The following is a 26421-nucleotide window of genomic DNA, read 5'->3' as shown; positions in this document are numbered from 1 at the left end:
GGGTTGCAAACCAACTAGTCAGGTGCATAACACCACCCACAGTCATTATCGCCATTATTGATCGATTTTCTAGTGCAATATTTAAAATACTGCACAAAGTGAATTCTATAATTCCAGAAGCTTGTAATTCTTGTCTTCCTGCTCATATTTGGCACGTGTCATTAATGTTCTACCGGCCTGCCATTTATTACAGCTTGCTTGTTAAATCAATTTCCTTCTACACTTTTAAATTGACTGTTAAGTTTACATTATCCAAATTAACTGCTTCCTTAGCCATTTTGTCTGCTTTTTCAGTTCCTTGTACCCAACATGTGTTCGAACCTACAGAAAACGTACAAAAACTCCCTTACACACGATTAAAAAGTTTTCTTCTGAAAGTCATAAGGAGAAATATGAGGTGGCTTCTCATTACTATGAGTCATTATTATGAGAAACTATTATTTTTGCCTGTTTCTGCTGTTGTGTGAAAACAATGCCATTTTGTTAGTCACTATAATGAGAGACTTTCTTATAATTATGACTTAGCATTTCATATTGACAGAAATTCTCATTATAATGATTTAGCATATCATAATAATGGCTTAGTATAATTATGAATTATGATGCCTTTCTCATAATTGAGTTAATGCTGTAAGATTTAGAAAAACTAATAATCATGGCTTAGTATAATCTCATAATGAGATCATTTCTCATAATGACTTTACATCTCGTAAGAAACTACGTCATTATGACGAAAATGTTTCTCATGATGACTTACAGAAATTTTTAACTCAACTCCTGAACAGAAAGGCAAAAATACTTGAGCTTTGTTTACACATACACAAACTTCCTTTATTAATGTTCCTATGTCTATAAATACAACATTTGTAAATTAAACTTTATAAATATATATATATATAGGTGGCTCACACTGAAACAAACAAAAATCTCAACACACTGTTAAACCAGGATTCATTTATTGCAAAAATGAGTATAAAAGACAAATCAGGATCAAAGCCTCAACCATCTTACATTTCAGTGGGTGGTAAAATATTCTGTAAATGTCTGTAAAATTATTAAATCTCTTTTGTTTTATTACAGTTTTCTTTCATATTAATCATGCCCTAGCTAGTATGTACATCCGGTTATTTTTTTTAGACAACACGATGAAATTAATTTATCAGTAACTTATCCACCTTTTTCCTGAGTAACCTATGAGCGGCGCCATGAAGGATTCTAACTTCCGTTTGAGTGCTTCCGTGTTCCGGTCTCCGGAAACTTTTTCAGTATAACTAAATATGAAAATGTATGCAGGTTTAACGTTATATTATCAGCTTGAAAAATATGTTATTTTGACTAGAAACACTAGAGACCGGAAATGTAAAGCACCGCTCCAGTCGGGCGAGATTTCTGCATTCAGAAAAAGGTAGATGGACTAAAGATTTTGACGGTTTTTTGAAGGATTTTACTCTTTGTGTGTAACCATAACCAGAAGGCTTGGATGACTTATTGTATGCCTAAATTTCTGAGTGCCCTATCTCAAGCTGATGTAGATTTTGCTGAAACGATTGGTTTGAAAACACTCAGAGGTTGGCCATGATGCACAATAGCCAGTGTCCATACTGGCTGAGAGTGGTTTTCACACAGTCTTTCTCGTAATTTCTTTCATTCGTCTCTTCTGAGCGCAGCCAAAGATTAGCGCATTTCCTGCAGGAATAACACAAAGATAATGTCTGGCTTTCCTCATATGTATCCTATTATTCAAGCACCGTAAAAGCAGTTGAACAGAAAATACTGTACATCACATACGTATATATAAAATCAGAGAGCAAATGATAACGTCAACATTTACCATGTTTCATCCGAAGGTGCTTTAGAAGGGCCGACGTTGTGTATTCTTTGCGACCCCGCGATATGACGGCCCTACACATAAGGCACACTGCTTTGCTACAGTCTCCCTCTTTTAGAGAGAAATACTTCCATACGGGGCTTGATTTGGCTATAGTCCTCTTTTGCATTTCACAGCATTTACTGCTACAGTAGGCCCTATTTGTACATAATATGTTGTGATATGAAACATGACTGGCGTCATGAGATGAACTGCTATGCTGAGATACTGTGGCGGGTGCTTCACTGTTAGTGTATGTTGGCTGGTTTGGGTGTTGTGCTCTGTAGATGTCTGATGTCCCTAAAGGCAAATCTGGACTGTGTGGCGACCAGCTCTGGTACGCATCTTCAGTGCTTCCAATCGCATCGCCTGAACACAAACTGGAGTTCATGAATTCGACTTTGATTTTAGATGGGAAATGACAGTTTGTCATTTCATCCTCAATAGGATTTGTGTCTGAGTGATCGGTGCACACGTGTGAGCCGTCATTGTTGTTGGCTTTTGATGGCAAAGCTACAGATTCCCTGTAAGCATCGACAGAGTACTCAGGCTTTTCCGGTTTTATGAAGGGATGTTGTTCGCCAAGCCTCTGGCTTTGGTCCTGCTGGATCTCTTCAAAGGGTTCTGGCTCCTCATTCTGGATGCAGATCCATCCGGGCTGCCCAGGGGAGGCAGGCTGATAAGACTGCACCGGAGCTGAAAAAAAAAAAAACAAAAAAAAAAACAACATCATAACATTTACTCTATACAGATAAAAAGATCCACGTGAATCTGTTATGTGCCCTACAGCTATGGATATTTTATTGAACATTCCATTCCAAAAATGAAAATTCTGTCATTAATTATGCACCTCTATGTCGTTCCAAACCCGTAACACAAATTAGGAGATTTTTGATGAAATCTGAGAGTTTTCTGACCCTGCATAGACAGCAATGCAACTGACACGTTTAAGACCCAGAAAGGTCGTAAGGACTTTGTTAAAATACTCCATGTGACATCAGTGGTTCAGACGTAACATTTTGAAGCTATGAGAATAATTTCTGTGCACAAAGAAAACAAAAATAACAACTTTAGTCAACAATTTTTCTCTTCTATGTTGGTCTTCGATGCACGTTCACGAGTGAAATGCGACACATGCGTGTGGTGTTGCTGATGCAGGAGGCAGCGTTCATACACAGATTGGTTTTTGCCCCAATTTTTAGCTGATTTACAGTCTGAATAAGTTGATGCTAGTTGCCGAAAGTCAGAGCCAGTCTGCAGATATGAACTGACAGATTCCATAGAAAATCATGTAGTGTATGTTGGTCACAGACTTGATTTTTTACCTTCGGACTTTGATTCCATCCAGTCAGGGGATATCAAACATTTTTGATATTTTCAGCTGATTTTAGAATGCATATTGTTTTCATTTGTCAAGTGTCTCTTAGCAACAAGTCACATGTTTCTACATGGACTATTTTAACAATGTCCTTACTACCTTTCTGGGCCTTGAACGTGTCAGTTGTGTTGCTGTCTACGCAGCGTCAGAAAGCTCTCAGATTTCATCAAAAACATCTTAAGTGTTCTGAAGATGAACGAAGGTCTTACAGGTTTGGAACAACATGAGGGTGAGTGATTAATAAGAGAATTTTAATTTTTTGTGAACTATTCCTTTAAAGATGGAACAGATTTTGTTCCTCTGTTGATTTGCTTATTAATAAAGCTGAAAGCTGAAATAGAATGGACCACAGAACCAGTCATAAGGGTCAATTTTGTGAAATTTAAATTCATACATCACCTGAAAGCTGAATAAATAAGCTTTCCTTTGATGTATGGTTTATTAGGACAGGACAATAGTTGGCAATAAAACTATTGAATAATCTGGAGTCTGAGGATGCAAAAAAAAAAAAAAAAAAATCTAAATATTGAGAAAAATCACCTTTAAAGTTGTCCAAATGAAGTCCTTAGCAATGCATATCACTAATCAAAAATTAAGTGTTGATATATTTACAGTAGGAAATTTACAAAATATCTTTATGGAACATGATCTTTACTTAATATCATAATGATTTTGGCATAAAATAAAAATTTTAACCCATATAATGTATTGTTGGCCATTGCTACAAACATACCCATGCTACTTATGACTGGTTTTGTGGTCCAGGGTCACATATAAGGACTCCTAATCACTTTTTTTAAATATAGAAAGGTAGTGACAGATCTTTTCTTCCATATTGTGACATACATTTGAGTGAAACGAATTAATAAAAAAGAAAAATTCTAAGGTGGGGACTAAATTCTATTAGTTGTTGATTGAATTTTGATTGCAAGCAAGTGAGTGCTAGCTTGCGGTGGTGTAGTTTAAGTGGACTAAATTATTAATAAGACACAAGTCTCCAGAAAACCTGATATTTTTAATAAATAGGGTTAAAAAAAAAGTAAAAATGCATGGATGAATAGCTCATAAGATGATCATTTACATACAAACAAATTATAAGGATTTTCATTTAATGTAAATTTTAACTCGTGTCACAGCAGTGAATCATTTGCTACTAGTATTCTTGTGAAATGTATGTTCTGGAAAGCATTTGATTCTACAAAAATTGGACACGCCAACGAGTGCATGATGAGTCATTAATATTTCTGGTCCGTTTTCCGCAAAGAGACTAATATAAAATGTGTATATTTAATACAGTTTTGACAAGCTTTAATAGCAAACTAGATATTACACTGGATTAAAAGTCACAAAACTCAAAACATCGTTTTTATTTCCTGCATTGCTTAACTCGTGTAATATACTTCAAAAGGTCAGTGTTGAGTCACACATCCTCCAGTACACCAACTAATCAAGAATAGATACATTTATTACCTCGTGGTCATGAATCAAACAAGGAATCATGATTACAACCAAAACACGCGGACAAATGAAAACAAAACTGATGAAAAAAATACATAATTCTAGATCTAGTCAAAATGTTATTCCCTATTCTAAACATGATATTTTATAGAGTTTAATCATTGAATCGTCTTACCAGCATTTGTTTGTTCATTGAAGCAGCCGGAGTCTCTCAACATTTCTTTGAGTCGCTTGTTTTCGCTCCGGATTCGCTCTGTTTCCTCCTCATACTCCCGAACCGTTCTGCCGACTGTGATGATGATCTCCTTCACAGCAGCCATCAAGCGCTCGGTCATGAAAGTGTTCAGACGATCCAGTTTAGTCATTGTACTGCTTTATTTCAGGTCGCTGTTTTCAAACGATAAATACAGACGATACAGGTACCGATAACACCAGAGACGAGCGCGTGAAAGTTCCCCCTTTAAAATCAAACCTCCAGCACATTGGGTTGCTGTGCTAACTGAAGTGACTCTAGCACCCTTCACAGGTCAGGAGGAGACAGGACAGCTTTTACAATAAAGACTTTGACCAAATAAATGTATTCATGAGAGCTATATTCAGTCATTGCTTCACTCTCATAGCACTCTCAGCATTTGTAATGATAAACAGAGAATCTAATAAACATACTTTTACGAGTTTTCGTAGCTGCTCACAATGCAACTGGAGCCAGACATTTCATTTTTCAAGAACACTCTTATCTCTTGGTACCTGGAATAAAAACAAAAACAAAACCTGGAAACAAGAAAACCAGTTCTACGTCTAGTCGAACTGCAACTAGTTGAACGAAACACCATCAGCAGTGTAAAAATGGTAGTTAAATAATTTAGCTTTTAAAGCTAAACTATGGATACTGAGCAAAATATAGCCTAAAGCATATTTGTGTAGTAAAAATGTTACATTTAAATGTGCTTTAATATTTAAAAGTAAAAAAATAAAATAAATAAAATAAATGAAATCATGACAGAGTTTTTTAACTCACGAAGCCCATTAAACCTGTTTTTTTTAAACCAGTATCCTGAAACTTGTTGCCAGCAATTAAAATATCACATTTAGTTGCCGATTTTATAGTTGTTTATACTAAATGATCAAAAGTGACAGCGAAGACATTTGTAATGTTTGTAGATTTTTAAAATCTAAAATATTTATAAAATATTTTAATTTTAAACACTGCTTTTTTGAAACTTTCCATTCATTAAAGAATCTTTAAAGAACCGTATCATGATTTACACCAAAATATTAATCAGCACAGCTGTTTTCAACACAGATAAAATGTTTCTTGAACACAGACTCAGCAACTTAGAATGATTTCTAAAGGATCATGTGACAATGAAGACTGAAGTAATGCCAAAAAATACCAAAAAAACGACCCTCAAGTTTTTTTATTCTCAATCTTTAATTATTTAATAAACATATGCTATTATCTGCACAGTACAGCAGGCTGAAATTAATCATTCCGTAAAAGTATTGAGCCCATCAGAATGAGACAACATTGTAAAACATTATGAGACATATTTACAAAATGTTTCGACTTTAAAAAAACATAACACTAAGATGTAAACAATAACTTCTAGCAACTTGTGTCATAGTCTTTGACATGACTTTGTCCTGCTTCCTCCCAGTTGAACCCTCTCGCCTCAGTGTCTGAAACAAAAGCATCTCCAGTCAGAAAAAAGAAAGTGACAAGCTTTAAAAGACATACAAGAAATACTTAGTGTCTTTTGATGCTTTTTAGGGTTGCATGACAAGCAGTAGCTTTACCTTGCTTTGTATCTGCAACTTTTTCCCCTGTGTCATCTGTAACAGTATTTGGTAAATCCTCAGGAGTCTTTGTTGATGGCTGTCAATAAAACAATGTTCATTCCATTCTCTTATAAGAACAAAGCATTTCTGAAGTAAAAAAAAAAAACAAAAAAAAAACGTTTTACCTGTATACAAGCTTCATTATTCAATGACGTCTCGCCATCTTGAATTGTTCTCGTTGCCCTTTTCAGTTTTTCCTGGTCTGCATTAGATGTTGTGTCCCCTTGAAGACAACAAAAACACTTTAACAATTCATACAAAGCTCTGATTTTGATAAATTACATAAAAGTAATCTGAAAAACTGAAGTGGAATTAACTCACCATGGCATGCAAATGTGTGCTTTAAAAGTCGATACTTCTGGATGAAGCCCATATTGCACTGATTGCACCAGAATGGCCTCTCACCTGTGTGGATATGAAAAAAAAAACATGAATTAGCGTAAATAAGGATCCTGGCTCTTTCCATTGTGATTACTTTGCTTTGAGTTGCAATATGTGTTCATGTGTGTATTAAAAATGGGTTTTGCACACACTGACCCGTGTGAGTGTATTCATGTCTGCGCAGAGTGTATGAACTGCCGAAAGCTGCCTTGCAGTGCTGGCAGACATGTAGTCTGGAGTTGGACATCTCTCCTGCACGCAGCAAGTCATCACCCATGATCACTGACTATATAAATGAAAGGAGAAAACAACACCACTGCTTATTCTTTTGTTCATTAAAAATGCTGTCTATGTACTGGAACTTTACAGTTCTGCGTATAATTTACTCCATGTTATCCAAGATGCTCATGTCTTTCTTTCTTTAGTCGCAATGAAATTAAGTTTTTGAGGAAAACATTCCAGCATTTTTCTCCATATAGTGGACTTCAATGGGGATCAACAGGTTGAAGGTCCAAATTGCAGTTTCAGTGTGGCTTCAAAGGGCTTTACACGATCCCAGCCGAGTTGTAGATTTGTGGTTTATAAAATATATATATATGAAATGACTGACCGTTTCGCTAGATAAGACTATTATTCCTTGGCTGGGATCATATAGAGCCCTTTGAAGCTGCACTGAAACTGCCATTTGGACATTCAACTTGTTGATCCCCACTGAAGTCCTGGAGTCCATATGGGGAAAAATCCTGGAATGTTTTCCTCAAAAAATGTCATTTCGACTGAAAACAGTGAACTAATCCTTGAATGTGAAGAATCTACTAATAGAGAGTCCTGAAGAACAAAGTTCAGAATGTGTCATTTAACAATGATATTTACCCGACTCTTCCTCCTCCTCTTCCCTGTTTCATAAGTTTGGGGTTTCACACCACTCTTGTATGTGTCATTAGACAGAGTTTGGGCATTTTGAGGTGGACTGAAATCATCAGATGGATTTCTGAGTACATTATATTCTGGATGAGCACCGATGGAGCTGGTGCCTGAAGTTGGTGTCACTGCCCTTTCTTGATCAACATTGCACTTTAAGAGACTTACTCCTTCATTCTTCCAGTCTGTTGATTCTTGACCAGTGCTTGGATTTGGAGAATTACCTGACTTCAATTCACAATGTGTGAATTGTAAAATAGCACCCTCTACCTGTCTATTACTTCCAACCTCCTCATTTGAACTTGAGATGTCTGGTTGCTCTACATTGCAGTTGAGCTCTGGAAGGGAAGAACGTCCTTTTTCATTTTCATAGATGGTATGAAGACCTGATGGTTCCATATTGGCGTTAGTCTCTTCTGGACAAGTGGGGGAAATAAGTGCAGGAGTTGGAGGAACGGGCCCAGCATTAGGGAGCATTTCACCACAGCTAGCCTCAGCACTTTGAGTAGATTTGCCCTTGCACTGCACTAAATGCGAAGCAAAAGACTTCTTGTTGAATAACCCTAAACAGTAGATGCAATAAACACTATCCTCAAACGAGCAATATGATGCAAACTTCCTAAGTGGTTTTAAATCTTGTTTACTACTTTGAACCACGTTTGTGTTGCGTACAACATTTCCCCTGGTTTGTAGAAGGTTCAAAATTTGTTTCCTTTCTTGTGAGCTCTTGTCAAAGGTAAGAGCTTTTGCCACCTCTGGTTCATTATGATGAACTGACTGAAGATGATCCATCATTCTGTAGTGTTGTTGCTTGCAGTAAAGGCAGTGATGTAACACACTGGAGTTGTCATCAGTGGAACTGGTTTGGCATTCAGAACCCTGTTTTTGCAACGAAGCAATAAAAATAAATAGTAAATTCATCCACATTTTAAAAAAACACAATTCAAAATTCTTTGTATGGTCAGTTTTTGCATATTAGCACTCAGATCGGTGCTTTTCATTATATGTACAATGCTACAGCAGAATTCTATCAAAAAACAAAGCACTGAAGCGGGGTGGGGAACATTGATCCTCTAGGGCCAGTGTCCCCTGCAGAGTTTAGCTCCAACTCTAATCAAACACACCTGAACAAGGTCTTCAGGACACAGGTTGGTATTTTTTTTTTTTTTTTTTTTTTTTCAGGTAGGAGCTAAACTCTGCATGGACACCGGCCCTCCAAGATCAAGGTTCCCCACCCCTGCACTAAAACCTTGCATTGCAAAAAACAAACCAAATAACCAAAAAATAACCTGAGAATAAGAACTTGGACAACTTTTCTTTGACTCCTTTTTCAGACAGCTGCTCTGGTGGACTCTTTTTCTCTTTTGCTCACTTGTCACTGATATGCTCGACTCATGTTGAACTTCAACAGCACAAGCATTGTCATTCTCATCAGTGATCTCCTCAGGGTCCTCTTGAAGATCACACTCTTGCAATTTCACGTAAGACATGTGTCCTACGGTTCTAGATTGTAGATCAGCTGTTGGCTGATTACCACTTCTGCTAGCATCTGGATTTTCAATAGTTTCAGGCTGCTGACACTGCGTTTGTTCAATGTTATAGCTATTAGGATCTGGAGAATGATGACTCTCAGGTTCTAGATGCACATCAGAGCTGCCTGAGATCATAAAGATGTTTCTTTCTACATCTGAATCTTGGGTTTGCTCTGTCTCATTAGTACCCAAATATGCCTCACCAAACACAGCTAGATTGGGAGTACTGTTTGATTCTGAACTGCATTCTGAAGAAGAGTTTAAGGATGCAGAACTTGAAGGAACCTTTGGTTCTGAAGAGATCTGAAGGTTTTCAGCATCACGAGAATAACCATCAGGTTCTGGATCACAAGACACTTCTGGATCTGAAGAAAATAGTTGGTTCACAAGTCGGAGATGATCTGTTTGTTTTATAGTGGACTGCTGAAGAACATTACAACCAGTGTTTGAAATATAAAGGGCTGGAACTCTAGATTCTACAACTAGGGTTGTTTGGCGGGAATCTAGAATTGGTGGTTGCAGCATCTCCACATCAGTGTTCCGTGATCCACTAAATGAAAATTCCAAATCAGAAGGATTTATTGCAGAACACTTGTGAGAATCTAGAACAGATGGCTTTAATAATTGTGCATTAAGCTCAATTTGAGCTATGCTGCTGACAATGTGAGAAACAGTAGGCTCCTCCTCCACTTCTGGATAAGAGGTTTTTGGAGCAACACTCTGGCAAGAGTCAAGATTAGGAGGACTTGAGGGTTTCAGATCACAGATCTTCTGTTCTGTGCTGTCATTAGTGTATAGAATTTGGGGACCATCTGACACTAAAGTGTGGTTCTTCTTCGCCTCACATATCCTACTTTCTAGAACAGGACGATCACCTAAATCTGGAAGATCTGATGAAGGAGCATTAGTTGGCTCTAAAGCTTCATTGATAGGGCTGATAGTGTCTGGAGCAAGATTTCCCAATTCTGCATCAAAAGTTTCCTGAGTTTTGCTGGATGCAGCTGGGTTCTTGTTGTGCGTACATATAAGAGCATGCTCCCGAAATGCGTTCCATCGATAAGACACCCGGCAAAAAATGCAGTGAACAATATCTTCATCACAATCCATTCTAGAATCGCTAGGTTGCTTGACGTTCTTTTTAATAGCAAAACTGCTCAACGACAGTTTTCTTTCTTTACAGTCTTTGTCAAGACTTAAAGCTTTTACCACTTCAGGTTCTCCTGTGTGATCACACCTTAGGTGCAGCTCTATCTTTCTACATGCCTTCCCACACAACCGACAATTTGGTGTTTGCTTTACTGTTTTTTGTTCTCCACTGCAGCATCTACCATCAGAGGTTTGACTGGTTGTGAAAAAGTGTGAGGGCATTTTGAATTCTTCAGAACTTTTCACAAATAACTCATTGGTTTTCACATTTTGTACAGTAGGTTCATTCATCCCTGAGATTTCAGAGTTGTCAGATGAATCATCCAGAACAGATTCTGACATCTGACATTAAGAAAATTCAAAAGAAAACAGTGTAATTAAATATAAACTGAGAATTCTCTCTTCGTGTATTTACATATCTCTGTACATTTCCACAGATTGATTAAGAACAGATTTACTTTGGAGTCCGTATTGTGCTTTTTAATCTGCTAGTGTTGCATACCTGGTTGTTCTGACCCAGTTTCTTATTTTGTCTTTCACCGCCACTGACAATCTCCATGTCAGCGTTAACTTCCATATCAGATGTTTCACATGATGTTCTCTCCTTTGAAATCATGGGCCTGTCCTCTGTTTGTCTGATGGCAGTCATTTGGTCTCTGGGTGGGTCATTTGATATACTCTGATCGTCGGCATGTTGCGAGGCACCATCAATAGATTTGGTGGATTCAGCTGCACCTGGAGCTGGAAAGTTTGAGTTGCTGGAGGGATTGTTGCCAGGTTTGCTCCCCACATCTAATTGTTCATTTTGAATGCTAGTAACAGAGGCTCTTTTCTTTTTATCTAAACCTTTGGAGGGACCCAACACGTCTTCATCAACATTGTCTTCAATATCTGAGAGGACAACACAAACTACTTTTGAGTCAATGTTCTTCTGCATGGTGTCAGAACTAGTTTCCTTGAACAAAGATTCTAGAACGCTACTCTGCGGCATGACCGTCAATTTCATACCAGAAATGTTTTTACAATCACACTTCCAATCACACTTCGATCTTCCACATTCAGACAGAGCATTTTCCTTAGCAGTTCTTGCATATGACTGCTCTAGTTTGTCATCTATGACTATAAGTGATACCTGGTTTCTGGCTGTTTTTTCAGAAACACCAGGAAGATTAAGGTTGTGGTTGTCTTTTTGTTGACCCTCTGCTTTATTTCCCTCAGAGGATTCAATGGGCAGCGGACCCCCAGTGTTTTCAAGCTCTACATCCGAATCACGCTGTGAAGATCCAACCTCCACAGAAACTATTTCTGTCTCTGGATCAACAGTGTTCTGGCTGCCATGACCAGAGAATTCCACTGGCAATGTGCAAAGATTGGAATCCACAATTTTATCTTGCACAGCATCTGCCATTTCATCATCAACCACTACTGAGTATAAGCCACTACTTTTTTCAGAGCAACTTGATTTTAAATCAGCTACCCCAGGCATTGATCCCCAGTACTTGCGTTCAGTCCTAATTGGTTGTAGAACTATCCTGGGCTGCATATTGAAGTGGCTCATGATGTTGCTGACCATCTCGGGTTTGGTTCTTTCATTTCTCTTGTAAGAGGTGGTAGGCTGCTCGATAGCTGTCTGAGGTAAAAGCCCGGGGCTGCCAGTATGGTTTGCTGCTGCAATGGTCTCAGTACTGCTTGCAGGAGATCCAGACACTGTATGAGTTGCACTGCTGCTCAGATGTGCAGATCCGTCCTTATTCGCCATCTCTTCACTCACAGATTCTTCAGACTCATCACTTTTGTCCCCCGAAGGCTGCATTGGGGGAAAGCAACAATCAACCATTCTTATAATGACTTAAACAACAGTCTTTAGCATTTAGTCTTGAAGAAATGAAACTGGATGAAACTAGCAGTCAAAATGATTAATCACACAGTCTTTCCTACCTCCTCATTATGGGTTTCCGGGAGTTGGCCCCTTTTCAGGTCACCATAAAAATGTTTCTTACGCTGCCGATAGGCGTAGGGTTTCTCGCCACAGTGAATCTGCATATGCATCAACAGCCGCATTTCCCAAGCAAAAACTTTGCCGCAAAACGGGCAGGGTAGTGGTCCTTGACCTCTGGTTCTGCTTTTCTGTAATGAATCTTTGTTTGTGGATCCTTGAGGTGTCTGCTGAAGGGGTACGAAAAATAATTTGAATACATATTTGTGCATGAGATAATCTATAAAATGAGGGCCTTCAACAAAAATGGTCATTTAACATTTTAGGTGTTAAATTCAATGACTTGCAATGTATTATCTTAAGCTAAAGTTATATAATACAAGTTGGAACATAATGAAAGGCATTACTAGACTTGCAGGTTCCTGTATTAGAATTTACAATACCAATGTACAAATACTAGGGATGTAACGATATTATCAGTATCATGGTATCGCAATAGCAAAACTGTCTTGATATTATCGTGGTCACATGACGATATGAAACAATAGGTCTTCTAGGCAAAAAGTGGAGTTTTTTAAAAATATATTTAAACTTCTTATTTTAATATAAAAGGTCTTTAAAGTTGTGTTGTGGGCCATTATGCTTTGGCACAGTATCTGTCAAATTAACTAAATCTGAAAGCACAATATGGCTTAATCCCTTCATCAAATCTGTTTTCGCTGCAAACCTCTATCAGGCAATCAGCTTGTGATCTGGTCTTTTTCCACGCCCCAGAGAGGCTCTGTTCACAGTAAATGCAATGGACAACCACAACCACCAATTAGGCTTTATTTTTGCAGCAGATGATACAGCATTTCACTAGATTTGTAGTGTTTTTCGCATTTTTGTAAGCCTGTTTTCACTGAAGCAGTAGTTTTCTGTCAAAATAAAACTTCTACTGACATTTCCATCAAAATAAAATTGCTGGTAGCAAGTGGTTTAAATAGGTCACGTTACTGCAGTCCAAATTCAAAATATCTCTTTTTTTCAAGTGTAGAAATTAGGAACTAAGTATTGTAATTTCCCTACTGTGTTGTAAAGGAAAAATAATATACTTACGATCATTAAAATATTCATTTCCATTTATTTTACAGTGCAATTGTTTTACAATATATGGCTATTACTGTCATAGGAATAACAATAATATAAAATTGTTATTATTATTATTATATTTCTAATTTGTTTGGCTTCTAAAACACCAGTGTGAATGTAATTTAGACAGACATTATACCACAACTAAAAAGAGGGTTGTGTCCCCTTTAAAGTAGGGCTGCACAATTAATCGAATCGAATGCGATTATGAGCGCGATTTGGCGTAGCTTGTCAGTGATTTACGGCTCTGTGTATTAATTGCCGCTCCAGCTGAACGCACCTGATGGAGCTTTACTACTAATCAAAGTACCGGCTTTACTGACTAAGCACGCCTCATAAACGCATTCGATTAATCGTGCAGCCCTACTTTAAAGTTCAGGTACAAGTCAGTTCACTCACTTTTTCTCTAACCTTTCTTAGCTAAAAACATGGGCTGGAGCTTTTCATTTTGAACTCTCAAAGAGCATTAGATTTAGAAGAATTTAATTTCTTTAATTGTTCTCTTTTTTCTTCAAGTCTTCATTTGTCTTTTTTTTTTTTAAATATCGCAATAAATATTGTATCGTGGACTTCACATTGAGATATTATCATATTGTAAGATTTTGATATCGTTACATCCCTAACAAATACACATTATTCAAACAAAACATACAATAAAGTTACAAGATAAAACAATTGGCTGTTATATCTAGTAATTTGGTATTAGTTATTCATTGTTAAGGTTATAATTTACATTTTAATGTGCAAAACAAAGGGCACTCATTAGACTAACCCACGTCACATGGTCATTTTTGCTTTTATTCCATATAAGTTGATTTTTCCTTGTTTTCTATGTCCCTGGTTCCACAGATTGCTTTAAATTCTCCTCATTAAGCAAATCATGCTTATCTGATTTGCTTTCATGATTTAAAACTATGAAATGTGAAGTCATCATTCTTCAGGTTTTTGAAAAGAACACATACCGTAGTATTTGAGTTGCGATTACTTGTGGACATCTTAGCCTCAAGCCTCTCACTTTCCTCCCGTCTCCTTTGTTCTTGTTCCCTAAGCTTCGTTTCCATTAAAGCTTGCTCTCTTTTCCGTTTCCTCACATCATGAATCTTTTTTCCTACATGTTTCCTTGAGTGCTTCTTCAGCTTCTTCTCCAGAACAAAACTTTTGCCACATGTTTTGCATGGAAACCCCTTCTTCCTCCTCTCTTCCTCCTTCTGGCCTGAGGTGTCCTTTGATTGCTCAGAAATGCTCTCTGGTTCATCTGTGCCCGTTATAGGAAGATCCGCACTTTGTTGTGTCTCATCTGTGCCCGTTTCAGGAAGATCTGCACTTTGCTGTGCCTCATCTGTGCCCGTTTCAGGAAGATCTTCACTTTGTTGTGCCTCATCTGTGCCCATTTTAGAAAGATCCACACTTAGTTCAGCCTCATCTGTACCCATTATAGGAAGGTCTTCACTTTGTTCATCCTCATCTGTGTCTGTTATAGGAATATCTTCACTTTGTTCATCCTCATCTTTTGCGACTGTGGCTAAACGAACAACCTGGATGGACACCTCACTTGTTTGAGGTTGTTTAGCCTCGACCCTTCTTGATTTTTTACTTTTCCGTTTCCTCGGTCTCGGCTTCTCAGTGACATTCTGTCTCTCAGTGCGCTTAATAATTCGCTTATCGATCAATAAAAAAAAAAGGAATGTGGGTTATTATACAGAAATACAAGATCAGTGTCTCTGCAAGTATATATTAACATCTGCATATTCAATGACAAATCTAAAAACTAACCTTGGTGAAAGTCTGTTGTGACCTTGTACGGCCACTGCCGTACATGATCTTAAAGTAATTGCTCCTGCTCTTTATTTCCCCATGTTGAGTGCGAATGTGCGGCGCCAGCCATCCTTCACGAGCAAACAATTTATCGCAATGCGGGCAGGCATATGGTCTATGTATGTCTGTAGTTTTAGCCACTGCCTCCAGCTACGAGGAATACAAATATCCAAACTTAAAACAACACATTCATACATCCAGATCAAATGTATGCTTTGTGTGAGCAGGTACCTCCGTCTTGATTTGTTGAGCTTTGCACAATAAAGCCCTTTTGGACGTATGGGTCTTCATGTGGAAATGCAACCGGCTTGCCAGAGAGAAGACTCTGTCACACTCTGGACAACGGTATTCACCTATGCCACCAACTTTGGCCTTCTTCTTCACATCTTTTTTTCTTTGCTTCTGAAAGAAATGCAAGCCCATTTGACAATGAGAGGAGCATGGAAAGACATAAGCAATGAGCTCCAAATGTATTACAACCTGGATATGAAAGTGAATAATGTCTGTATTTTTGAATAGAAGTCATTCCAGGTAAACAGCATATTTAAACACAGACTCCAACATTGAACCTGAAAGCGGCAAATTCAATGCACTGATACTTTAGGACAATGAGTGGCATTTCAAATCTACAGTACATTTTTCCCCCCCAAGATTTCCCATTACAAAAATTAAAAATGTATTACTATATGGATGTAAACCACCAAATTACCCACAGGAAAGACTGAAATTCATGAATTCATTTCAAACTAATTTTATTAAAACAACTGCAGTTGCACTGTATATACACACAAATGGTTTATTTATGAAAACAAAAACAAATCCAAAACGTTATGATTTTCTATTTTGTATATACATACACTATAGAAACACTGTGTCCAAATAGTTTACATATTTACAAAGTTCCATTGGATGGTTCTTCTGGTATCAAAACGTTCTTTATTTCACCTTCTCCCTCTACAACGCGTTCTTCTGGCTCAAACTGCTCTAATTTAATCGGAGTTGAGTCCAAAGTGTTGATCAGCATATTGACTGGTCGGCTGAAACCTTTTGCCTCCAAAAAGGCACGTCGATGCTTTATTCTAAGATGAGACCATAAATTAGAGGTGTTCTTCTGAGCAGCCTTGTTGGACCCCTGGCTAACTCTGGCTGAACATGCAAGGCAGAAGACTTCTCCATATGCATCTTTTGAAAAGTAGTCCCAAACTTTGCTAAAACAGCGTTTTGAAAGATATTCCACCTGTAAAGCAATAAGAAAAACACATGCATAAGATTCGTGTTACACTTTAGTGATACTTATTTGCATTAAAGATATTATAAAATATTATAAAACACTGAATGTATTCAGATTATGGATGCATTGAAAGCATAGCTTTGACTTAAATGCAGTAGTGAAAGCAGACCTAGAAAATGAACTTCAACTATGCAAATAACTGACTTAATACAAACAAAAATTTTAATAGTCAAATGCAACAATATTTTCTTTAGCTCACTGGTGATACTGGTCTTTTAGTATTTTAAATGCAGGGCTTTCTATCGCTCATTCCAGAGGATACTCCATTGAAAAACATTCAATATTCTTTGACATTTCTTAACTATTTACTAACAAATTGCATAATGTAATAATGTCATGTGATATAATAAATAAAAGTTACTGTATCACACAAATCTTGCTTTTTTTATATACTAGAGGTTTGGGTTGGCTGAGAGTCTGGCTGGGGATCTTTGGGTCCATAAAGGTATGAAAAAATAATCTATAAATTGGTCAATGAAAAACAATCACCAGTTGAATAAACTGATATATTGCAACTATAATAAATAGTGCTTGATCCATCTCCAGATCAGATGGAGATGGATCAAGAGTCTTCAGATAAATTTAGAAGACTCTAAATTTAGTCAGAGTGTTCAGATGAATTTAATAATTGATCTACTTTTTCTACCTGTTAGTTACTAGACTGAAAACACATGATAGCATGTACTGATAATTTCAATTTCAGTTAAATATATATATTTTTTAAATCCCTCAGGTTTCTTTAGCCTTGTTCATACGGTCAGCCCAAATCTGAATTTTGTGCACATCCTTTTGTAATCCGATCTAGATGACTGACTGTCCACACTGTGTATCGCAACTATTCAAATCTAATTTGTGTCCCGTAGCACTCTTTTGTTTTACTGAATATCTGCATTGATTTCTATGGCAATACCATTGCCTTATGCCTACGTTAAAAATCAACAACAGCAATACAATTTGCAATACAGATGTTCTTACAACATGACAGAATGTTGCCATTGTATTTTGTTTTATGAGGCATCGGCAGAAACTCAGGAAGCTGGAATGTACAACTTTATTCCATGCTGCCATCTCCGCTGGTTTCAAAACTCAAAGATGTGTGTATACTAACAGTATAAAAAGCGACATTCCTCATGATTTTCTACAAAAACATAAGATGCGTTTACGTTTTACATGGCGTGAGAATGTGAAAAAGCTACGCTAAATCCGATCTGTCTGTTCAGACTGAAACAGATTTCCAGGAATGTGATTTGAATAGGATTCAAAACCACAAATGAATGTAGCTCGAAATGGATTTGGGGGAGAAAAGAAAAAATGGATTCCATGTAGTTTGTTGCCATTCAGACTATTTAAATATGACTGGATTTCAAACAGATTTGCACAAAAATCGGATTTGTGCTGACAGTCTAAGCAAGGATTGACTGTCCAAACTGTATATCGCACCTGTTCAAATTCGATTTTGTGTGTCCCGTAGCGTTTTACTGCATATCTGCATTGATTTCTATAGCAATGCCGTTGCGTTGTTATGCCTACACTTAAAACAACAATAACAGCAATAGAATTTGCAATAAACATGTTGTCTTACGACATGATGAAATGTTGCTGTTGTATTTTATCTTACGAGGCACAAGAAAAAACGCAGGAAGCTGGTATTTGCGACTTTATTCCTTGCTGCCATCTCCGCTGGTTTCAAAACTCAAAGAATAGTGCATAAACTAGCAGTATATTTCCTCTGGACTAGCACTTTGCAGCAACACAAGCTTATTTCTGCAAAGACGTTCAGCACGCTTTCCACAAAAACTCCTGACGCGTTTACGTATTAGGTGGCGTGAGAAAATGAAAAAGCGACACTAAATGTGATATGACAAGTCAGACTTTATTTATTTATTTATTTATTTTGGGCTTTTGTTACTTTATTATTCAGAGACAGTGGAGAGATGACAGGAAAGTATTAGGTAGAAAGAAGGGAGCGGGATCGGACCTGGAGATGGAAATCGAACTCGGGTCGCTGTGAGTGCAGTAGCACTGTATATGTCAACACGGTTATCGGCAATGACTGACCAGTCAGACTTGAAACAGTTCCAGGAATGTGATTTGAAAAGGATTCCAAACCACATGTGAATGCAGTTTGAAACAGGTTTGCAAAAATCAGATGTAGTTTGTTGCTGTTCAGACTATCGAAATGTGAACGGATCTGCACAAAAATCGGATTTGGGCTGACAGTCTGAACGAGGCTTTTGCGTTCATGCAGTGGACTACTAGCAATGAAGTAGCAGCAGTTGATAAAATGCTGCGGTTGCAGTACATTATCTTTGTTCTTCAATTCAGCTTTAGACAAATCTATTTCCTATTCATCTAGCTAGTTACATAAAACACATTATCTGACCAAAAAAAAAAAAAACTTAAAGGCTGCTTTTACCTATATTTTTTTTTTAACTGGTGGTGCAACCCCACATCAAATAACATCTCGGGTAACATAGAAGATGCAGAAGTTTGTCTGAATGAACAACATGTGTTTCAAGCCACATATCAGCTCTCGTTTTCATAACTGTCATTTTTGGCCTCAGACTCACCGTTGAAACTGCATCCGCTTCAGTAGTTGCTTTCTTGTTCTCTTCGTAGATTGGCTGTAGATGTATGAGTGCATGTAGTTCATCCTAAGATACATGCTTACTATCTTAGGATTCACTGAACTACTATGAAGAGTTCATTATTCATACACTTTGGTGGCAAGACCAATGAATCAGCCAGCATTTGCATATTTTGATTACATGTGTTGATCTCCCCACAAATTCTACTCGCCACTTTGTCAGTAAATAGTAGCTTCAGTTTTCTTTTTTTGTGTGTATTTCTTTTCATTTCAGAACGTTTGTATACATTGGCTATAATTGAATATCAGCCACCCTGCTTTCTATATATCAGCACCAGCCGTTGAAAAACCCCATAATGGTCAACCCCTTCTTCAGAATGTGCACTGTGCAATATCTTTCTTTGCTTGTGAGATTTACATTGTGTGTTGATGCACATCACACCAAATATTCAGAATAGGTTGATTTATATAGCTTTTATGACTGGTTCATTTTCTCCCCTTACTATCTTTTTACATCTTTAAGAAATTTTAAGTGTGAAGGAAAGAAAGTCGTTATGTATGCATATCTACACACACTATTTATGACATTAGAGAACGTGCAGTACCTTGGGTAACTTCCTCTTCACATCCACTATCGCCTCAGTTCCTGACTGTGCTTGGGTGGGCAGGTTGACAAGATCTGTGACCGTGTGGGTCTTCATGTGCATGGCTAACTGACAGGGCCGAGCGAACGCCCGTTTAGGGCATTGAGGGCAATAACACATCTGGTTCACTACTCTCTTTTTGTCACGCTGATTCCGCACAGGGCTGGTAATTCTCTTTTCTGGTTCTTTATCACTGCTATTGTCGTCACTCTCAGGCTCTTCTCGGCCTGGTGCAGTAGTTTCTAGCTGTTCAGGTGACGCACTACTCCTGTTTGTCTGTTCAGAGCCATCTGACAGATCATCCACAATTTCTCTTGATAGCTGCGTGTGAGAGAAAAACATGCTATTATAATATTGTTTGTTAAAAAGTATGATCTATGACTATCTAACATATTAATACTTCCTCATTTTACATTTATAAAAGTTCATTATTAGTTCCTGTATATTGCACAGACAGCAATGTAACTGACACGTTCAAGGCCCAGAAAGGTAGTAAGGACATTGTTAAAATAGCCCATGTGACATCAGTGGTTCAACCGCAATGTTATGAAGCTACGAGAATACTTTGTGTGCAAAGAAAAAGAAACAATTAATTTTTTTTCCATGCCAGTCTTTGGCACGTGTTCAAGATGCAGGAGCCAGCGTTCTGAGATAGAACCTGAATGCTCTTTATTAGTTGAATAAAGTATTTATTTTTGTTTTGTTTGCACATAAAGTATTATCGTAGTTTCGTAAAATTACGGCAGAACCACTGATGTCACATGGACTATTTTAATGACGTCCTTACTACATTTTTAGGTCTTGAACATGTCAGCTGCGTTGCCATGTAGGGTCAGAAATCTCCTGGATTTCATCAAAAATATCTTAATTTGTGTTTCACAGATGAACGAAAATCTTAAGGGTTTGAAACGTAACTAATGTTGAAGTAATTAATGACAGAATTGTAATTTTTTGGGCGAGCTATCCCTTTAAGATATATTACAATTACACATTAAGTAAAATATGATAATCAAATTCTATACTATTTTGTCTAAGCAAATTTAAAATAAAACACTAGAAGGAACTAAATTTAGGCATCTCAACATTACTTATTAGCTAAAATTACATTTAACGTCGTCAATTAATTATCATTTTTAAAAGTGGTAAAATGGTAAAAATAGGGGAAATAAATGCATCTTTATTACATATCCAATATCGGCCAATATGAATGAATTAAAAAATGTCTAATATCAGACAATAACCGATGTGGTACCATTATAATGTGCCCTAGTGAATTTGAATTTAAATACCCATATTTAAAACATAATAATCACTTTTTTCTAGCTTGCGCTAACTGTCGTACACAGAAGCCGTTCCAGGTGGATGACGTAGGACGTATGCGCTGCAGAGAAGTGATGAACGCGGAAGCGGAGAGGAGAGAGCAAAACCAAACACCAGTCACAAAAGGTACAAATGGAGAATTTGAAAAGAAAAATGTTGGAGGATTTCGATATAAGCCAAGACGAGACTGGTTTTCCTTTGGAAACTTTGCTTCCTTTGCTCCTGTAAACAAACGTTGGTTTTCACGAGAACAGCAGCACATGTGCAATGCATGCATCCTACGACATCCACCCGGAACGGCTAACACGTATGACAGTTGGCGCAAGCTAGAGAAAAGTGATTGTTTTAAATATTGATACTATATAAATACGGAGGCTTTTATTCAACCTCTGGAGCCATGTGGAGCACTTTTTATTATGGATGGATGCACTTTATAGGACTTTTGAACAGAACCACCCACCGCCATTATAAAGCTTGGAAGAGTTAGGACAATTTTTAATATAACTTCAACTGGATTCGACTTAGATAAGAAAATCATATACACCTAGGACATTTTGAGGGTGAGTAAATCATGGGCTAATTTAAATTTTTGGGTGAACTAACCCTTCAAATAGTTAAAAAATATTAATTGTCATGTTGACTTTAATAATGTTTACCTGAGAGAGCCTGTGCAGTTTCCTCTTTTTCTTACTGTCACCGTAGAAGCAAGCCTTGCGCCGACGGTACGCATAAGGCCTCTCGGTGGAATGAATCCGCATATGAACCATCAGCCTCTGCTCCGTTCCAAACACTTTACCACAGTCCGGACAGGCAAAGGACATCCTCTGCCTCCTGTTCCGTCCTCTCCAGTGCCGGACCCTATTGGGACCCGATCCCGTCGGATCAAAGTCCAGAGGGGCCATGTAACTTTGGGGAGAGTCCCAAGGCATACTATCTGCCAGGCCATAGGCAATACCAACGGCTGTGCCGGCATTGTCAGATCCCTGATCAATGCTTTGAGGTAACGTGGTGATGCTGCTTTCGGGTCTAACGCACAGGGGGAGTTCGGTCGACTCTGTTTTGATTACAAAACCTTCTGATTCCTGCCCGATTCCAAAGTTGACAGCACACTCATCTTGCCGAGATGAATTGGTCTCGTCTGTGGTGGAAAGCGTAACGGGTTCTGATGGGCCTAAGATTTTAAAGAAAGCAAAGAGCATCAATTTGATTAAACAAAGTGCGAATTCTGTTTTCAAACGACGAAACTGGCTATCTGTAGGTAAAATGGGCTGATTTAAACCAGAAGGAAGTGTGTTTATGCGACTGAAAATTTCTTCCTGTGGACTCTAGAGGGGGCAGCTCTGTTTGCGGCCCCCCTGAACGTTTTGGAGAGAAATCATCGGGCAGACAATCCATAGATCAATGTTTTCATCGGCCTAATGCAGTTGTAAGTATAGTTCTGATAGCAAATATGTATAAGTTCCTGTATAAGAAAGAGCAAAGGCTGAATGCACGCGGATGATCTCACCAAAACAAAGTCCACGGCCGTGCATAAGATGTAGAAAACAAACCTATGTAACAACCAAGCAAAAACTCCCGTTAAGGCTATCATCTAGTCGTACTACCTGTCCTGCGCTGTATTTTGCATTAAAAACTACACTATTCTCGGTCTGTCGTGTTACCTGGCCAGTCCGCTCGATTTGCCCCCTCCATCCACCGTAGCCTCCGTCTCAGAACCTCGTTTTCTTTCCGTGCCCGGATCGTCTCTTCTTCATACTCCAGCACCGTACCGCCGACCATCTCCATGATCTGCTCCACCGCCGCCATCAGACGCTCGTTCAGAGCGCGGTGCAGAAGCTGCAGTTTGGTCATTTTGTATTTTTTTTTATCGCTGCAATACAACAGCAAAGACAAACAACTCAAAGAGCTAGCTTTCCCCTTTGCATTAACAGTTTGTTTTTCTCCTTCAAATTTCGAAGGCAGCTGGAAACTGCTCACTGCCACCTACCGCCCTGGAGAAACACCACCGTTCTGCTGCAGCGCGAAAGCCATGATGGAAACGATGGAAGTCAAAACAAAATGGTAGTAAAAGTGTTCCTTTATACGCAAAATAAACACGGTTCTCAACGTGTTTACGTATTGAGAAAAATTAGATTAGAACAAGTGACTTTGGGAGGTCAGATAATCACAACAACAGTATGCTTTTCGGTTGGGAACAAGTACTATCATCACGTATTTTTCTTTTTTCTTTTCCTCTCTCTGTTGTTTAGATACATTTACATGTCACAAAAACACTTCAGTTTTGTTTTGAAGTATTTTAGCTAGCTGTAGCTGTGTGGAACTCTGCAGATTACCTTTACAATTGATAATTTAGCAAACATTTAAAACCCTTCTAAAAGACAAAATTCATATTCTTTTGAGAATATTCCTTACAAATATGCAAAACTCCTGCTAAATTAAGTAAGGAATACAGTTGAAAGTCTTGTGGGGACTCTTTACAGGACCGGTTGAGGTCAAATGTTTACATACACTTTACAGAATCTGCAAAATGTAAATTATTTTACCAAAATAGTAGAAATCATACAAAATGCATGTTATTTATTGTGTAGTACTGACCTGTATAAGATATTCCACATAAAAGACATTTACATATAGTCCATAAGAGAAAATAATAGTTGAATTTATATAAATGACCGTTCAAAAGTTTACATGCGCTTGATTCTTAATACTGTGTTGTTACCTGAATGATCCACAGCGTTTTTTTGTTTAGTGATAGTTGTTCATGAGTCCCTTGTTTGTCCTGAACAGTTAAACTGTCTGCTGTTCTTCAGAAAAAGCCTTCACGTCCCACATATTTTTTTTTTTTTTTTTTTTTTTTTTTAGCATTTTTGTGAATTTGAACCCTTTTCAACAATGACTGTGATTTTGAGATCCATCTTTTCACACTGAGGACAACTGAGGGACTCATGTGCAACTATTACAGAAGGTTCAAACGCGCACTGATGCTCCAGAAGAAAAAAACGATGCATTAAGAGCCAGGGGTAAAAACTTTTGAACAGAATGAAGATGTGTACATTTTTCTTATTTTGCCTAAATATCTTTTTTTTTTTTCATTTAGCACTGCCTTTCAGAAGCTACAGAAGATATTTACATGTTTCCCAGAAGACAAAACACGTTAAATTTACCCTGATCTTCAAATTCAAAAAGTTTTCACCCCCCAGCTCTTAATGCATTGTTTTTCCTTCTGAAGCATCAGTGAGCATTTGAACCTTCTGTAATAGTTGCATATGAGTCCCTCAGTTGTCCTCAGTGTGAAAAGGTGCATCTCAAAATCATAGTCATTGTTGAAAAGGGTTTTCTGAAGAACAGTGGGGCAGTTTAACTGTTCAGGACAAACAAGGGACTCATGAGCAACTATCACTAAATAAAAAATAAAAAAAAACACAGGTATAGATCATTCAAGTTACAACACAGTATTAAAGGAGAAGTCCACTTCCAGAACAAGAATTTACAGATAATGTACTCACCCCTTGTCATCTAAGATGTTCATGTCTTTCTTTCTTCGGTCATAAAGAAATTATGTTTTTTGAGGAAAACATTTTAGGATTTCTCTCCATATAATGGACCTCTATGGTGGTCGGAGTTTGAACTTCCAAATTGCAGTTTAAATGCGGCTTCAAACGATCCCAGCTGAGGAAGAAGGGTCTTATCTAGCGAAACTATTGGCTATTTTCATAAAAATAATACAATTTATATACTTTTTAATGTCAAACGCTCGTCTTGCTTAGTCTGTCTGAACTTTTTTTTTCCAGTTCATGACAGTTGAATGTCGGAATGTCGGAAAAACTCCCATCCCATGTTCTCCCTCAACTTGTAGGATGACTTTGAAATGATTTTTGAAGTTGAGGGAGAAAATACGACATACCCTAACTGTCTTGAATCAGAATACAGAGAGTTCAGGCAGAGAAAGACCAGACAAGCTTTTGACATTAAAAAGTATATAAATTGTATTATTTATAATTACGATGACATTTGGGATGGATTTTGCCACATTTAAACTGGATTTTGGAAGTTCAAACTTGGGGCACCATATCAGCCCATTATATGGACAAAAATCCTGGAATGTTTTCCTCAAAAAACATAATTTCTTTACAACTGAAGAAAGAAAGACATGAACATCTTGGATGACATGGGGGTGAGTACATTATCTGTAAATTTTGGTTCTGGAAGTGAATTTCTCCTTTAAGAATCAAGCGTATGTAAACTTTTGAACTGGGTCATTTTTATAAATTCAACTATTATTTTCTCTTGTAGACTATACATCTTTTATGTGAAATATCTAAGTACTAAATAAAAAATAACATGCATTTTGCATGATTCTTCCTATTTTGATAAAACAGTTAACATTTTGCAGATTCTGCAAGGTGTACGTAAACTTTTGACAGAAACTATACATTGATCAGGTGTAACATTATGAGCACTGACAGGTGAAGTGAATAACACTGATTATCTCTTCATCACAGCACCTGTTAGTGGGTGGGACATATTAGGCAGCAAGTGAACATTTTGTCCTTAAAGTGGATGTGTTAGAAGCAAGGAAAATAGGCAAGCTCAAGGATTTGAGTGAATTTGACAAGGGCCAAACTGTGATGGCTAGACGACTAGGTCAGAGCATCTCCAAAACTGCAGCTCTTGTGGGGTGTTCCCGGTCTGCAGTGGTCAGTATTTATTATAAGTGGTCCAAGAAAGCAGTGGTGAACCAGCGGCAGGATCATGTGCAGCCAAGGCTCACTATTGCATGTGGGGAGCAAAGGCTGGCCGGTTTAGTCTGATGCAGCAGACAAGCTACTGTAGCTCAAATTGCTCAAGAAGTTAATGCTGATGGAAAGGTGTCAGAATACACAGTGCGTCGCAGTTTGTTGCCTATGGGGCTGCACAGATGCAGACAAGTCAAGGTGCCAATGCTGACCATCGTCCACTGCCGAAAGCGTCAACAGTGGGCATGTGAGCATCAGAACCGGACCACGGAGCAATGGAAGAAGGTGACCTGGTCTGATGAATCACGTTTTCGGGTGCGTGTGCGCTGCTTACCTGGGTGTGTAACTGGCCTGATTGGTGTAAATGTTCCATTATGATAACTATACTATCCACCAAAAGAATGTAGTAACTGGAGCTGTCTTTACTAATTTAAACTGT

The 26421-nt window shown here is 37.9% G+C and overlaps 2 protein-coding genes across 5 annotated transcripts; both read right to left on the bottom strand.

The window, feature by feature from the left end:
• Positions 1-944: 944 nt before the first annotated feature.
• si:dkey-93n13.2 (uncharacterized) lies at positions 945-5202 on the bottom strand. Its single transcript, XM_051098140.1, has 3 exons — positions 4879-5202; positions 1832-2563; positions 945-1686 (listed from the first exon to the last, which is right to left on the bottom strand). The coding sequence occupies exons 1-3, from the start codon at positions 5066-5068 to the stop codon at positions 1619-1621; spliced, it is 990 nt and encodes a 329-aa protein (XP_050954097.1). The 5' UTR covers positions 5069-5202; the 3' UTR covers positions 945-1618.
• Positions 5203-6115: 913 nt separating this feature from the next.
• LOC127162905 (uncharacterized) lies at positions 6116-23215 on the bottom strand. 4 transcript variants are annotated; one of them, XM_051105824.1, is made up of 15 exons: positions 22908-23215; positions 21903-22417; positions 19888-20247; positions 15636-15803; positions 15363-15554; positions 14552-15247; positions 12461-12688; positions 11025-12329; positions 9134-10864; positions 7797-8723; positions 7080-7209; positions 6864-6947; positions 6668-6765; positions 6501-6579; positions 6116-6383 (listed from the first exon to the last, which is right to left on the bottom strand). In XM_051105824.1, the coding sequence occupies exons 1-15, from the start codon at positions 23095-23097 to the stop codon at positions 6310-6312; spliced, it is 6777 nt and encodes a 2258-aa protein (XP_050961781.1). In that variant the 5' UTR covers positions 23098-23215; the 3' UTR covers positions 6116-6309. The 4 variants fall into 4 exon arrangements, with proteins under 4 accessions (XP_050961781.1, XP_050961779.1, XP_050961780.1 ...); XM_051105822.1 differs by having other exon boundaries at positions 15636-15806; positions 22908-23214; XM_051105823.1 differs by having other exon boundaries at positions 12461-12685; positions 15636-15806; positions 22908-23214.
• Positions 23216-26421: the final 3206 nt, after the last annotated feature.

This window comes from Labeo rohita, chromosome 3, assembly GCF_022985175.1.
Source record: "Labeo rohita strain BAU-BD-2019 chromosome 3, IGBB_LRoh.1.0, whole genome shotgun sequence".
Lineage (NCBI taxonomy): Eukaryota > Metazoa > Chordata > Actinopteri > Cypriniformes > Cyprinidae > Labeo > Labeo rohita.
The sequence above is the reverse complement of the archived record's forward strand: the minus strand, read 5'-3'. Positions and strand labels throughout refer to the sequence as shown.

What these genes read in the sequence shown, in the direction of transcription:
- si:dkey-93n13.2 (XM_051098140.1), bottom strand. Translation starts at nt 5,068, where the DNA reads ATGACTAAACTGGATCGTCTGAACACTTTCATGACCGAGCGCTTGATG. An exon ending in CAATGAACAAACAAATGCTG is followed by an intron (nt 2,564 to 4,878) that starts GTAAGACGATTC and finishes TTTTTTTTTCAG; the next exon opens with CTCCGGTGCAGTCTTATCAG. An exon ending in GCACCTTCGGATGAAACATG is followed by an intron (nt 1,687 to 1,831) that starts GTAAATGTTGAC and finishes TTATTCCTGCAG; the next exon opens with GAAATGCGCTAATCTTTGGC.
- LOC127162905 (XM_051105822.1), bottom strand. Translation starts at nt 23,097, where the DNA reads ATGACCAAACTGCAGCTTCTGCACCGCGCTCTGAACGAGCGTCTGATG. An exon ending in AACTGGGTCAGAACAACCAG is followed by an intron (nt 10,865 to 11,024) that starts GTATGCAACACT and finishes TCTTAATGTCAG; the next exon opens with ATGTCAGAATCTGTTCTGGA. An exon ending in ATAATGAAGCTTGTATACAG is followed by an intron (nt 6,580 to 6,667) that starts GTAAAACGTTTT and finishes TTTTATTGACAG; the next exon opens with CCATCAACAAAGACTCCTGA.